Raw genomic sequence first — 16,564 nt, 5'->3', positions numbered from 1 at the left:
GAAACCTCTCTGGGGTTTCTGGACAACACTTTGAGAACCAGTGCTCCAATCCTGAAAAATCACATGACCACAAACACCAGTACTGAACTTCATGTGGGGGAAAAAAAAAACTTTTATTATGTTATTGAAGGAAAGAAAATGGAGTGTCTATGTGTGTGAAATGAGGGCAACAAGGCTAACTTCTCAACTTATTAGGAAGTTAACAGACAATATCAAATAGAAGAAAATCAGCCAAAAGACTTTAAAGTGGTGCCTCTGGGGAATAAAAACTGGGGACTATAAAAACTATGTTTTGTTGTTAAAACTATTTGATATTTTATTTTACTTATTTATTTATTTTTAGAGGGAGTCTCACTCTGTTGCCCAGGCTGGAGTGCAGTGGCGTGATCTTGGCTCACTGCCACCTCCATCTCCTGGGTTCAAGCGATTCTCCTGCTTCAGCCTCCCAAGTAGCTGAGATTACAGATGCCACCACACCTGGCTAATTTTTCCTATTTTTTAGTAGAGACAGGGCTTCACCATGTTGGTTAGCCTAGTCTTGAACTCCTGACCTCAAGTGATCTCCCTGCCTTGGCCTCCAGAAGGGCTGGGATCACAGGCGTTGAGCACTGCACCCAGCCTATTTGATACATTAAATCATCAGATGAGTTGATAGTGGACTTAAAAATAAACTGAGGTACCCTGTAACACAACCTTGTAGAAAAACACTTCTGGTCTCTGTAGACTCTACAACCTTGTTGATAATTTCTGAGAGAAATAATTTTTATCAGCAATATATTTACAAAGACAAAAATTAAAGTCAATTACTGCTGTAACAATTTTCAAGGTTCAGTCAAAATTATTTTACCAGTTTTGCTGCACTGGATCTAGCTAACTTCTAGGGTTTAGATATCTTTCAATAACCTATAAACTCAAATGAATATGAGTGCTGACTAGCATAAGTATTTAAGTACTGACTGGATGATGAGAGTAAGAATAAATAACCAGACAGGCCCAACTAAGGAAGATTTCACATGACAGAAGATTTGAATCAGGCTTTGAAGGAGGAGAGAGCAAAGACTGCTAAGTTAGATGTAACGGTGTATGCAAGGGCACAAAGTCTAGAATGAACAAACCGTTAGTGAGCAAACTACTTCCGAAGACATGTGAGATGTGTGGGCCAAACTGAGAGGAATAAAATTTCCCATGTTTTGAGTTGAGAAATCAGGTAAGTAACTTTAAAAAGAGAATGAATGGCCAGGAGCAGAGGCTCACACCTGTAATCCCAGCACTTTGGGAGAGAGGTGGGTAGATCACTTGAGGTAAGCAGTTCCAGACCAGCCTGTCCAACATGATGAACCCCCATACATAAATTAGCTAGGTGTGGTGGCAGGCGCCTGTAATTCCAGCTACTTGGGAGGCTGAGGCAGGAGAATCGCTTGAACCAGGAAGATGGAGGTTGCAGTGGGCTGAGATCGCACCAATGCACTCCAGTCTGGATGACAGAACGAGACTCCGTGTTAGGAAAAAAAAAAAAAAAAGAGAGAATGACCACCCTTCTGCAGAAGTTGGACTTAATACATAAAAAAGAAGAAAAGAAAAGAAAAGAAAAGAAAAACACTACCCATCTTTTTGGTTATTTTCTGCAAGCACTATCTTACCAGGACTAAAGAGATGGTTCTGGAAATTTCACTGGAGATAGTGAAATAAATGTACATGAACCCCAAATGAAGTGAAAGACAAGAAAAAAAAGGCCTATAAACGGAGCCTCAACTGACATTTATAATTAAAAGCTGATAAAAAGATTAGAGAATAGGAGGTCACAAAGACAAATTAGAATAACAATACACAAGCCAACATCAAAAATATTTTAAGCATAGCCAGGTGCAGAGGCATGGGCCTTTAGTTCCAGCTTCCCAGCTACTTGGGAAGCTGAGGTGGGAGGATCACTAGGGCCCAGGAGTTTGAGGCTGTAGTGTATGATGATCACACCTGCACTACTCTATTCTGGGCAACATAGCAAGACCTCGTCCCAAAAGAAAAAAAAAAGAAAAATTATTTTAAGCATTAGGCAATATTGTAAGGAAAGAACAGTATTTAATGTGGTAGTTTTCCTGTATATTCAAATGTTCAAGGAACACTGACTAACCAATAGCACAAAAACACAAAAGATCATTCATCTTTCGGCAAGGCACATCAGCTGAGGTCAGAAGTTCGAGACCAGCCTGGTCAACATGGTGAAATCTCATCTCTACTAAAAATACAAACATTAGCCGGGAATGGTGGCAGGCGCCTGTAATCCCAGCTACTTGGGAGGCTGAGGCAGGAAGGTCGCTTGAACCTGAGAGGTGAAGGTTGCAGTGAGCCGAGATCGCGCCACTGCACTCCAGCCTGGGTGACAGAGAGAGACTCCATCTCAAAAATAAAACAAAAAAACAAAAGAGATCACACATCTTTTGTTTAGGGTTCAGAAAGAAGTCACATCTGGAAAAAAGAAATATACTATATTGCCCCAGGGCAAGCAATTTAACGATAGCTGCTGATAATGTATGCTAACTTATAACTCAAATTATCTCATTTAAAGTGTAGCTCTAAATTTAGGCATATTTTAATAATTTCCCAAAGCTAAAGGGAAGAAATTTTATTTCCTCAGTGACTACAACCAAACAAAAATCCTAGCAATTTGGCAATTTACCCAAGACAGTAAAATAAAATCCTGAAGCCTAATATATGGAGCCTAAAGATGATGACTATGTCAAAAACTATCAGGGCATTGAAAGATTAGGAAAAGTATATACCATAAAGACAAAAGGGAATGAACAGAATAGATCACTGAAGAACAAAGATATATAGCTTGGGCTCCTGTTACTTGCTGTTCTACTTTAAGAGAATAAATGTAGTTTTGTTAGTTATGGTCAGTAATGAAAAATTTTCTTTGTTTTTAGATTTGTTGTGCTACCATGGTCCTTCTTAATAATGCAAGACACACAGGCTATACATTTGTGAAACGTGATTTTCCTGTTTAATCTTTAATATCAAGTCTTTTTTGTTTGAGATGGAGTTTTGCTCTCGTTGCCCAGGCTGGAATGCAGTGATCTCCACTCACTGCAACCTTTGCCTCCCGGGTTCAAGTGATTCTCTTGCCTCAGCCTCCCAAGTAGTTGGCATTATAAGCGCCCGCCACCACTCCCGGGTAATTTTTTGTGTTTTTAGTAGAGACGGTTGGTCAGGCTGGTGTCGAACTCCTGACCTCAGGTGATCTACTCGTCTCAGCCTCCCAAAGTGCTGGGATTACAGGCATGAGCCACCATGCCCGGCCTTGTCTTAACTAATTATTTTTAAAAAATTTTTATTTCTTTAAGTTTTAACTGTTTCTAAGATGCACATTTTTAAACATTTGACAGTGGAATAGACCTACGATACATAATGTCTTAGAATTATAATTGGCGGCATTTTTTTCTTGGGTGCCTTGAAATATGGTATGCTCAACTCCTTCAATTTTAAGACGCTGTAGAGACTTACAGACACGTTACCAACTTAATAACAACTTTTCTGGGGAAAAAAAAAAAGGTACCACCACAATAATATACATACAAATTGATCAAGATGCACTGATTTCAAAAATGTTAAATATGAAACTCTTATATCTTAGAATTAAGGAAATACTGTAATGGAAGCCATTTTTTTTTTTTTTTTTTTTTAAGACAGGCTCTCCCTCTGTTGCCCAGGCTGGAGTGCAGGGGCATGATCATGGCTCACTGAGGCTTCCACCTCCCTGGGGCTCAGGCAATCCTCCCACCTCAGCCTCCTGGGCTCAAGTGATCCACCCACCTCGGTCTCCAAAAGTGTTAGGGATTACAGGCATGAACCACTGTGCCCAGCTGGAACCCAGTTTTAAAATGTATTCATCATTGTGTAAGATGAAGAGAGAATAAATAAATAAATATTTATTTAGGTTCTCTGTTCATCTTACACAATGATAATTCCAATGTAGTAAGTGCAAAAATGATGCAATGGAAACTTAGAAATATTACCTACATAAACTTCAGAGAAGAATTACAGAAAGAGGTATATGCCAAAGGTACAAATATTTTCTAGGAGAGGGAAAACAAGAAAAAGCATGTGTTTGAAGAGGCCCAAGATATTCAGGAAACTGAAGAGCTTGATGTTTGTTTCAGTCAATCTTAAGTACAAGATGCTAGAAATAGGTGTTTAAGGAAAACCTCTATTAAAGGTTATCTTTTGCTCCCAGTCTCAAAAATTAGGAAGTTGGATTTATATGCACAGGTCACCCTTTTAACATAGTATCTTCTTCAATCTTGTAAGAATCCATACTACTCAGTTTATCAAGGTATGCAGATATATCTGGTGTCTTTTAAGAAATGATGATGATAAGAGATGGAAATTGTTTTGTTTTTTAAAATGCCCTTATTTGCTCCACCCACCAAAAGCTGTCAACCCTGGAGGTTCTCAAAAACAGTTTCTTAAATCTGACTGGTCTGTGAAATAAAAAAGCTGGGAGGATAGGAGGACGGTTGACCAGTAATCTAGAACATTTACAATTTCACATATCCAAATTCAAGCTTATCTGAATCCCTCTAAGTCATTCTTCTCCAATCACTTCATTACTTTACACATCGTTTTTTTCTGCTGGGAATGCTCTTCTTCTACCTTTATTAACTGGATAAAAACTTATTATCTTTTTTTTTTTTTTTTTTGTTTTGAGACGGAGTCTCGCTCTGTCACCCAGGCTGGAGTGCGGTGGTGGGATCTCGGCTCACTGCAAGCTCCGCCTCCCGGGTTTACACCATTCTGCCTCAGCCTCCCCAGTAGCTGGGACTACAGGTGCCCGCCACCTCGCCCGGCTAGTTTTTTTGTATTTTTTAGTAGAGACGGGGTTTCACCGTGTTAGCCAGGATGGTCTTGATCTCCTCACCTTGTGATCCGCCCGTCTCGGCCTCCCAAAGTGCTGGGATTACAGGCTTGAGCCACCGCACCTGGCCTATAAAAACTTATTATCTTGAGGAGGTCTTTCCTGATTAAGTCCTAATTAACCTCAACACTCATATTTACCATCTTTGCATTTGTTATCCTGGTGCTATGTAAGTGTGCTCAAGGAAGGTACGTATATTTTTTCTTGATGACAATACAGTGGACAGAGTTACTGACTGAACCTCTTTACTTTGTGAGAACAGGAAGACTGAACTGCCCCCAAGAGATTATAATTTCTTACCTGTACTTATGCACTCACTAATAAAATCAACAGCCTGAAGAGACAGTGGGAGAAAAAAACAAAAAATCAGCAATAGAGTGTGTTCTCTGGAATATAGCAATACAGAGCAGTGGTCCTCAAAGTGTGGTCTGGGCAGTGGGAGATCCCCAGGGTCCCGGAGACCATTTTAGGAGGTTTGCAAGACCAAACTATTCTCAGATTCTCAGAGTACCAAGAAGTTATTTGCCTTTTCCACTCATTCTCTCACAAGTATCCTGTGGAATTTTCCAGAAGCAATATGACATGTGCTGACATTATTGTTCTGACAGCTAATGGAATATGTTCTGCGTATTCTTGTGTTTTCTAGAATTTTCCAAGGTAAGTTCTCTGGCTCTTCAATAACTTTTAAAAGTGTAAAGGTGTCTTCAGACCAAAAAAACTGAGAACTCTTGCGCATAGTGAGAGATACAAAGAAGACAGCTTGCCTACTTAAAAACGAAAACAAAAAAAGAAGTAATGGTTCTTCATTTTCCTTCATATTTCCTACCAACCAACCCACTCTACAACTAAAATTTTCTTTTTTTCTTTTTTTTTTTTTTTTTGAGACGGAATCTTGCTCTGTCACCCAGGCTGGAGTGCAGTGGACGGATCTCAGCTCACTGCAAGCTCCGCCTCCCGGGTTTACGCCATTCTCCTGCCTCAGCCTCCCGAGTAGCTGGGACTACAGGCGCCCGCCACCGCGCCCGGCTAGTTTTTTGTATTTTTAGTAGAGACGGAGTTTCACCGTGTTAGCCAGGATGGTCTCGATCTCCTGACCTCGTGATCCGCCCGCCTCGGCCTCCCAAAGTGCTGGGATTACAGGCTTGAGCCACCGCGCCCGGCCTACAACTAAAATTTTCTAACATATTTGAAGAAAAGATGCGAAAGGAACTATAAATAGGTAACAGATTTAATTAGCTAAAGTGCTCCAGAGAAATATCTTGAGACAAAAGCATGCATTTATGTATTTTGTTGCTGACTGGAAAATTCATTCCAGAAAATAAGCAAGAATTCTCAACTTAACCTTTAGTCAAATTCAAGTTCTGAACCACTAAGAGGATTCCAATTAAAATAAGAGCTCCAGTTGAACCGCAGAGGAAAAAAATTGATAGTATCTCTCTAAAACATCTTTTAAAAGCCTCCTGTAGGGCAGGTAAAATTAAATAATGCGGCGTTTGAAACAGGATAATTTTTTTTCCCTTTTTATATTGTACTTTAAATAAATAGAAAATTTTTTTCCCCTTTTTATACTGTGCAGGGCCTCACATCTGTAATCCCAGCATTTTGGAAGGCTGAGGTGCACGGACCACTTGAGCACAGGAGTTTAAACTTAAGACCAGCCTGGGCAACACGGAGAAACCTCATCTCCACAAAAAATACACAAAATCAAGGCTTCAGTGAGCTGTGATCGCGCCACTGCATTCCAGCCTGGGCGACAGAGGGAGACCCTGTCTCAAAAATTAAAAACAAATAAATAATTTAAAAAGCTCCCTATACTTGTTTTTCAGCAGGTGAGAATATAATGCTCATGAGCATTACATAGGTTACATAGGTTCAAAGTTAGCTCTGATCTACTCCTGAAGGTAGGATCTCACTTCTTTTTTCTTTTTTTGAAACAGAATTTCGCTCTGTCACCCAGGCTGGAGTGCAGTGGCACCATCTCAGTTCACTGCAGCCTCCACCTCCCGGGTTCAAGTGATTCTCCTGCCTCAGTCTCCCAAGTAGCTGGGATTACAGGCGTGTGCCACCATGCCTGGCCAATTTTTTATATTTTTGGTAGAGATGGGGGTTTCACCATGTTGGCCAGGCTGGTATCGAACTCCTGACCTCAAGTGATCCGCCCACCTTGGCCTCCCAAAGTGCTGGGATTACTGGAGTGAGCCACCGTGCTCGGCCAGGCTCTCACTTCTTAACCTTTGCCATTTGTTTCAAAGTCTCTCACCCACCTGCCAAGGGGGCCTGGGTGACATACTAACGCTGCATCAGCACAAATTTGTCTGTTTTACTGGAAAAACAACTCAAAGTACATGTTTTGTTATTTCAAAGGTTGTGTTCAGCCAAATAATTTTACATTGGAGGAGTCAAATATTTAAGGAGTAATTTCTGTGAAACCACCAGACTCATGATACATCTTTTGATCAATAGTCAAGGGCCAAAAAATAAAATGAAATAAAAAAATCCAGGCCTAGGTGGGTGGATTGCCTGAGCTCAGGAGTTCAAGACCAGCCTTGGCAACGTGGTGAAACCCCATCTCTACAAAATACAAAAAATTAGCAGGGCATGGTGGCGTGCGCCTGTAGTTCCAGCTACTCAGGAGGCTGAGGCAGGAGAATCGCTTCAACCTGGGAGGTGGAGGTTGCAGTGAGCCGAGATGGCACCACTGCACTCCAGCCTGGGTGACAGAGCAAGACTCTGTCTCAAAAAAACAAAACAAAAAAAATCCAATTTATTTTTATTTTTTTTGAGATGGCGATCTCGGCTCACTGCAACCCCCGCCTCCCGGGTTCAAGCGATTCTCCCACCTCAGTCTCCCAAGCAGCTGGGATTACAGGTACCTACCAACACGCCTGGCTAATTTTTGTATTTTTATAAAGATGGGGTTTCACCACGTTGGCCAGCTGGTCTTGAACTCCTGACCTCAGGTGATCCGCCCACCTCAGCCTCCCAAAGTGTTGGCATTACAGGCGTGAGCCACCATGCCCAGCCAAAAATCCAATTTAAAAAGGCATTCACACAGTCCCTTGGAAATCAGTTATTCATGGTAAGAGGAAACAAAGATTATTATCAACTAAACAGTACAAATAACTGAAAAATGTTATTGTAGCAATTTCAGCCTAGAGCAAATCTTTTAAAGAAAATGCAGAGTAATAAGTACATGGATTGTGTACCTGTTGTCTACATTAGGTGCTAAGCATAGTTGTAACTGAGGTCCCAATAAGACAAGTAAACTGAGAAGGAAGAAAAAAAGTCCCTGAACAATATATAAACTAGCTCACCAGCTACCTAATAGCTGACATTTAGCTTCATGAAAAGTAATTCTGTTCTTAATATTACCCCCTTCAAAGCATATCCAGCCTTAATTCCACTAAAAAATATACTTACAATGAAGAGAACTATGTAACTTATATGTCAGATAGCAGCATATACTAAAGTCCCTTGATATTTTGCAAACGATTCTTTAGGTATAAATGGCTACTTAAGAAGGCATGTACAGTACACCTAGACACTCTCTTGACTGCCAATTTCAGAAAAGATCATAATTAAATTAATGCTGACACCTAGTGGCAAGAAAGAACATATTTCTTTTATAACGTTACCTGAATCGTACCTTCCAAGCAAAGACACTTCCAAATCCCCACAAAAGATTATCCATTTAATCTATTCAAGAATTATCCATTAGCCTTAAGTAAAGAAAAACAGTTCCCCATTACTAAAAAATCATATTTGCAGATGTAGAACGGGGCAGAATCTTTTCCTGGGGGTGGGCAATGGTACTGAAGGGACTCCTTATGAAAAATCTGTTTGAAATTACAAATTTATAACCTTAAAAGGCCAGAAAGGCCGGGCGCGGTGGCTCAAGCCTGTAATCCCAGCACTTTGGGAGGCCGAGGCGGGCGGATCACAAGGTCAGGAGATCGAGACCACAGTGAAACCCCGTCTCTACTAAAAATACAAAAAATTAGCCGGGCGCGGTGGCGGGCGCCTGTAGTCCCAGCTACTCAGGAGGCTGAGGCAGGAGAATGGCGGGAACCCGGGAGGCGGAGCTTGCAGTGAGCCGAGATCGCGCCACTGCACTCCAGCCTGGGCAACAGCGTGAGACTCCATCTCAAAAAAAAAAAAAAAAAAAAAAAGGCCAGAAAACTGCTTAAAATTTAAGAATGCAGCTGAATATCTCACCTGACAGAGATGTCATTTATTCATAAATTGTGGGATGTGTTTTAACTCTGGTTAGGACAGGCTGGTTCCCCTGCTCCCCCTACAACTTTACTTTTTTTTTAAATAGTAATTTGATCAACAAACAAACAAAACTCCATTTTTCTCAACACTTACAAAATAGAACTGTGAATATTCCAAGCTTTACCAAGCCATTGTCTCGTTGAATGGTTCAATTCAATCAAATGTTATATGCCCAATTTCCCCAACACCATGAAGGTACAGCACGAATTTTGATTAAACGCCATCATTTGTAAAAATCTGAAGGAATATTTAAGATTCTACATGAAATTCTAGGATGAAAATGTTTTGGAAATTCAGAGGCAATCAATTGTGAAATATCTATTTTCAGCTGAAGAAATTTTCCATCCTGCAGACTGGTATCGTTGAACTGCTGTGTTGACTAGAAAAAAAATTGGCCACCAGTTTGAATTAATATTTATAAGCTCTCTTTTAAAAATAAGTTACGATTTCTTTTAAAAATGCAATTATAATCCACTTGAAACTGGAGGAGTAAGCCTACAATACAGCATATTGAGTAATAAGGAAATGTTATACACAGCACATTCAGAGATATGCCTTTGTCCTCTTAAAAACAATTCCCAGCACAGATTTAGCTTCTCCATAGAATCGGTTTGCAATCATTTCAAAATGTCCACCTCCTTCAATTTATTTACCACTTAAAGATACATTCATTGAAAGGCATCAAAATATCTAACTGAACTAACATTCACCACACCTTCAGTCAAACCTCTGGAGTGAAGTAAAAGCCCAATGGCAAATTCATTATTTTTAAAAATCATGGACTGAACTATTGTGATTTTAAGGTATAAAGAAACCTCTCCTAAAGCAGGTGGGTGGGCGTAAATCACTAGTTAAAAATAAATTGCAAAAGAGAAAAAACCCGTCAAGGGGTAAGTTGCTTCACTACGGTGGGAAGCGTTAGGATGAGGCAAAGCAGGAATGGTCATTTCCCAAGGCTCTACTTTAGTGGTCAACTAAGGCGCTGGGGCTAAGGCTAAGTAAACACGTTTCCATTCTTCGGAACCTCTACCTGGTGTGGGGCAGCTGAGCCACCCTACTCTACTCAATCTTCTCGAACAAGGAAACTTGGGTGGTTGGGGTGGGGAACAATACGTTATTCTTGCAAGATAAACCAAGCCTGGCTGGGATCATCTGCCTACTTCTGAGTTTTCTCCCCCAGTCCAGGCCGGGGACTGGAAGCGGCATACAAAAGGCAGGCGACAAGACCTCTCGGGGTCCACTCTCAGGCCAGGCGGAAGGTGGAAAGACCAATTCCGCTACCCCTCCCGTAGAGGGCCCGCTTCCGGGCGGGGGGCAAGGAGCCCCGAGGGCGAAGTTCCCTCAAGAAGTAACCCCAGCTCCGCAGCTAGGACGCAACTGGGAACCAGCCCACTCCTGCTGACTGACTGCAAGGGAGAGTTCGGAACCGGAGCGGCGCCCTCCCGGATCTGTAGCCGGCTGGGGCTCGCGGGGGGATCCCTCCCCGGGGAACGCGCTCCCTTCTTCTCCCCTCCCAGACCTCGGCCGGGGGGAGAGGGAGGCAGGAGTTGTGCAGGGGCCTCACCAGGCGGAGCTGGCTAATTTCGTCGTAGGACATAAAGCTGAGGATGTTCTCGATGGCTACGATGGGCAGCGCCACAAGCGTGTTGTTTTGAGGCAGCTGGTCCGGAGCCAGCGCCGGGGCTGGCAGCGCCTGGGACCCCGGTTGTGGGTGTTGTGGCGGGGGCGGTGGGGGCTGTCGCTGGGTAGAGCCGGAGGCCAAAGAGGAGCCGCCGTCGCCGTGGCTGCCGCCTCCTTCCTCTGCCATCCGGTCCTCCGCCGCCGCCGCCGCCATTTTGGGGGTTTGATTCCTTACCCCCGCTGCAAGGGGGACAGGGACACTTCCGGTGCGTCACTTCCTCCTCCTGCAGCCGCCGGGGAAGGGGTACCTGGAGGAGTGGGGAGGAGCCTGTGGGTAACAGGCGGAGAGGACTCACAGGATACCTTTCAAGTGGAAGTCAGGGAAGATCATGTAAACCCCAAGAAAGGTGATCATCCTAGACCCTTTTGTCTAAGATTAGTAACTACTTGAGAGCAAGGAAACACTATTTATTAAAATGAACTTCACCGTGCAGTTTTCTTAAAGGGCTTCCTGACAAAGGATGATAAAGATGTTGCCTAATAAGTGTAGATGGAAATAATGTAGTTAGACTAGCACCATTTTTCAGGAATCGTAGAAATGATTGATTTAGGCAAATAAAAAGGTGTAAAATATCAATAAGAACTACAACATGGATGAACCGTGAGAACATATTAAGTGAAAGAAGTTAGACACAAAGGACCACATAGTGTATGATTGCATTTATATAGAATGTCTGAAATAGGCAAATCCATAGAGATAAAAAGTAGATTAGTGGTCTCCAGAGGCTGGGGGAAATGGGGAAATGACTGCTAACAGGTGAAGGGTTTCATTTTTGGGGTGATAAAAATGCTCTGGAATTAGTGGTGATGATTACACAACCGTATGAATATGCAAAAACCACTGAATTACTATATGCTTTAATGAATTTTATCATATATGAACTATATTCTAATAACTGATTTAGGCAAGAATCATCAAAAGGTACTAAAACTAGGAGGTAAACGTGATGAGGAACGTGATATTTACATTGTCTCAAAATAACTCCCCATAAATTATATATTATTTACAAAGATTAAAAGAAATAGTTTACAAGGCCGGGTGTGGTGACTCATGCCTGTAATCCAGCACTTTGTAAGGCTGAAGCAGGAGAATCACTTTAACCCAGGAGTTGGAGACCAGCCTGGGCAACATGGAGAAACCCCATCTCTATAAAAAAAAATACAAAAAATTCGCCAAATGTGGTGGCAGCACCTGTGGTCCCAGCTATTCAGGAGGCTGAGATGGGAGGATTGCTTGAGTCACAGAAGTTCGAGGCTGCAGTGAACTGTCAGCCCACCGCTGCACTCCAGCCTGGGCAACAGAGCGAGACTCTGTCCCCAAAAAAAAAAAAGAAAGTTTACAATAGAGAAATTTGGTGGACACCATCATAACCAAATCATCGAGACTAACATCACAGTTATAGGAGAAGCCAATATCATATGCCTGTTTATATGATACCCTGAGAAGGACACAGCATAATGTAGTATTCATGAAAAAAAACCACTTGAGTTGCATTTGTAGACATCACTAGATGACTGGCCCATAAATTATTCAAAAGTATTAACGTTACGAAAGACAAAGACTAAGGGTTTGTGGCAGATTAAAGGAGACTAAAGAGACATGACAACTAAATCTATGGGTGGTCCTGGATGGGATCCTGGATTAAGGGAGAAATAACTATGATGAACATTATTGTAACAACTGGCAAAATTTAAAAATGGACAGTATATTAGATGATATTGTAATCATATTAAATTTTTCAATTTGGATAATTGTATTATGGTCATATAAGACAATGTCTTTGTCTTTAGGAAATACACGTTGAAGGATAAGCATGCTTTGTATTATTTTCCTTTATTTATTTATTTATTTATTTATTTTTTGAGGTGGAGTTTTGCTTTGTCACCCAGGCTAGAGTGCAGTGGTGCAATGCAGCTCAGTGCAAACTCCGCCTCCTGTGTTCAAGGGATTCTCCTGCCTCAGCCTCCCGAGTAGCTAATTTTTGTATTTTTAGTAGAGGCGGGGGTTTCACCATCTTAGCCAGGCTGGTCTCGAACTCCTGACCTCGTGATCCACCCACCTCGGCTTCCCAAAGTGCTGGGATTACAGGTGTGAACCACGGCACCCGGCTGCATGCTTTGTATTATTACACTTTGCTTTCTTGTGCTTCTCAGATATTGCGTTTTTAAAAATGAATTGAAGATTTGTGTCAATCCTTGAGCAAGTCTCTTGGTGCCATTTTTCCAACAGCATGTATTCACCTTGTTTCTTTCTGTCACATTTTGATAATTCCTATGATATTTCAAACTTTTTTATTATTGTTACATCTGTTATGGTGAGCTGTGATCAGTAATTTTTGTTTGTTGAGGCAGCATCTCACTGTGTCACCCAGACTGGAGTGCAATGACAGGATGATGGCTCACTGCAGCCTCCACCACCTGGGTTCAAGCAATCCCCCAACCCTGGCCTACTGAGTAGCGGGGACTACAGGTGTGTGCCACCACGCCTGGCTAGTTTTTGTATTTTTTTGTAGAAACAGGATTTTGCCATATTGCCCAGGCTGGTCTTGAACTTCTGTGCTCAAGCAGTCTCCTTGCTTTGGCCTCCCAAAGTGTTGAGATTACAAGAGTGAGCCACCATGCCCGGCAGATCAGTAATCTTTATGTTACTATTGTAATCGTTTTGGGGTGCCACCAATCATGCCCATATAAGATGGCAAATTTAATCAATACATGTAGGTGTTCTGACTGGTTGCTGTTTCCCCATCTCTCTTCCTCTCCTGCAGCTATGGTGGAAATAGCGAGAGAACTGAAATTAGAAGTGAAGCCTGAAAATGTGACTAAATTGTTGCTGCAATCTCATGATAAAACTTGAATAGAGGCTGGGTGCGGTGGCTCATGCCTGTAATCCCAGCACTTTGGGAGGCCGAGGTGGGTGGATCACCTGAGGTCAGGAGTTCGAGACCAGCCTGGCCAATGTGGCAAAATCTCATCTCTACTAAAAATACAAAAATTAGCTGGGTGTGGTGGCATGCGTCTGTAATCCCAGCTACTCAGGAGGCTGAGGCAGGAGAATTGTTGGAACCCAGGAGGCAGAGGTTGCAGTGAGCTGAGATTGTGCCACTGCACTTCAGCCTGGGCAACAAAAGCGAGATTCCAGCTCAAAAAAGAAAAAAAAAAAAAGAAAAAAAGCCAAACTTGAATGGATTGAATGGATGAGGAGTTGCTTCTTATGAATGAGCAAAGCAATTGATTTCTTGAGGTGGAATCTGCTCCTAGTGAAGATGCTGTGATCATTATTAAAAGACAACAAAGGATTTAGAATATTACATAAACTTAGTTGATAAAGCAATGGCAGAGTTTGAGAAGATTGACTCCAGTTTTGAAAAAAAGTTCTACTGTGGCAAGATATTATCAAACAGCATCATATGCCATGGAAAAATCTTTGTGAAAGAGTCGATCAGTGTGTCAAACTTCATTGCTGTCTTACTTTAGAAAATTGCCGCGGTCACCCTAACCTTCAGTAACTACCATCCTGTTCGATCAGCAACTGTTAAATTGCGGTAAGACCCTCTACCAGCAAAAAGATTATGACTCGCCAAAGGCTTAGATGGTTAGCATTTTTTAGCAATAAAATATTTTCAAATTAAGGTATATCTTTTTTTAGACATAATGCTATTGCACACTCAACAGACTACAGTTTTATATAAACATAACTTTTATATGCACTGGGAACCAAAACTTTTGTGTCACTGGGTTTATTGCACTACTTTATTGTGGTGGTCTGTGTGGTCTCTCAATATCTCAGAGGTATTTCTCTATTTAGGGGTAGAGGGAAATGATGCCTCAAATTACTTTCAAATGGTTCAAGTAAATAGATAATGAGATTAATATAGCAAATACAACAAGTGTTATTAATTGATGGATTTGGTTGAAGAGTATACCAGAGTCTTCCTTGTACTATCTTGTAATTATTTCAGGATAAAAAAATTTAAAGGTTGCCTACATTTTTCATATCTTTGTATACTTATAATATCCTATGACAAAGATAAAGGTATACAAATCACTGTTTTTTGTTTTTTGTTTTTTTTTAGACAGGGTCTCACTGTCTTACCCAGGCTGTGGTGCAGTGGCATGATCATAGCTTACTGCAGCCTTGACCTCCTGGGCTCAAACGATGTTCCTACCTCAGCCTACCAAGTAGGGACTACAGGTGTGCACCACCATGCCTGGCTACTTTTTAAATTTTTTGCAGAGATGAGGTCTTACTATATTGTCCAGACTGGTATTGAACTCCTGTGCTCAAGCAATCTTCTCATCTCAGCCTCCCAAAGTGCTGGGATACAGGCCTGAGCCACCATGCCTGGCAAATCATTAAATTTTGAAGCTTTCTGCTCCCTAGTGCTTGGTCTTATTCTTAAAGTTTCCAATATGTCCTTTCTTTTGTAGCTTTCTTTTGGAATCTAATTTTTGCACAGTAGATGTGGAAACTGCAGAAAAAACTAAATATGACTAAAGGTTAAGGGAAGTGGGGGCAACTGAAGCGAAGAAATTAATTGGTGGTGTTGAGCTTGTCAGAATTGACATCATTTCCCCATTCACTTGGCATGTGAATAATTATCTTTTTACCTATGATTGTTGCAAAAGTTTTGAAGTTGTTCTTTTGATTCTCCTACTTCGGGGTTGTTTAGCATTAAACATACGGTTTATGCTTGACTCTTTCTGACATGTTTGCATATTTATAATACGTTAGTTTTATCTCCACTAATAGATTGTAATTTTACTTTTCTTCTACAATATTGCTATCTCTTCATGGAACCTATTACAACTTAGTCTTAATTAAATTCATTTTCTATCTTTTTAATTAAAATTAGATGGCTTCTTGATAGGTAAGATTGAAATATAATTTTTGTAAATAGAATCATGCTTTAAATTCATTATGGAAATTCATTTAAAGGAAACCCGTAGAAAATCCTTTAAAATATGAATCATCGGCCGGGTGCGGTGGCTCAAGCCTGTAATCCCAGCACTTTGGGAGGCCGAGGCGGGTGGATCACAAGTTCAGGAGATCGAGACCATCCTGGCTAACATGGTGAAACCCCATCTCTACTAAAAAATACAAAAAAACTAGCCGGGTGTGGTGGCGGGTGCCTGTAGTCCCAGCTACTCAGGAGGCTGAGGCAGGAGAATGGCATGAACCCGGGGGGTGGAGCTTGCAGTGAGCTGAGATCCGGCCACTGCACCCAGCCTGGGCAACAGAGCGAGACTCCATCTCAAAAAAAAAAAAAAAAAAAAAAAAAAAGAATCATCACTCTCTAACTTTATTTTGTAAATCCAATCATTATTTATTTGCTTGAAGTGGACATGTGAAAAGCCTTCCCACTCCCTTAACTCTCCGCTTGTGGTCAGCCAGTTAACATCCAGATTAGGTGACCTAACAATAGAATACATTGAATAGAATCATATTGATCTAACAATAGAATAAATACAATGTAGGGAACAATTTAAACCAGTTCCTGCCAGTAGCTCATTCAAATGGTTCTGTTTATGTATATTGGATTTGTGCCCTTATATCTCCTACATTTTAAAATTTATTTAAGTTCATATTTATTTATTTATTTGATGCAGGGTCTGACCCTGTCACCCAGGCTAAAATGCAGTGGCATGATCTCAGCTCACTGCAAATTCCGCCTCCTGGGCTCAAACCATTTTTCCACC

General features: G+C 41.4%; 1 protein-coding gene across 1 annotated transcript in view; it reads right to left on the bottom strand.

Moving 5' to 3' along the window:
• Nucleotides 1-11,041, bottom strand: part of LOC105478252 (F-box protein 28) — a 44,111-nt gene extending 33,070 nt beyond the window's left edge. Inside the window, exon 1 of the mRNA XM_011735389.3 lies at nucleotides 10,752-11,041. Coding sequence (XP_011733691.1) covers nucleotides 10,752-11,021 — 270 coding nt within the window. The 5' untranslated portion in view covers nucleotides 11,022-11,041. The remainder of the gene's footprint in view (nucleotides 1-10,751) is intronic.
• Nucleotides 11,042-16,564: the final 5,523 nt, after the last annotated feature.

Source organism: Macaca nemestrina, chromosome 1, assembly GCF_043159975.1.
Source record: "Macaca nemestrina isolate mMacNem1 chromosome 1, mMacNem.hap1, whole genome shotgun sequence".
In the NCBI taxonomy this organism is placed as follows: domain Eukaryota; kingdom Metazoa; phylum Chordata; class Mammalia; order Primates; family Cercopithecidae; genus Macaca; species Macaca nemestrina.
Note: the sequence above shows the minus strand (reverse complement) of the source record. Positions and strands in the feature narration are given on the sequence as shown.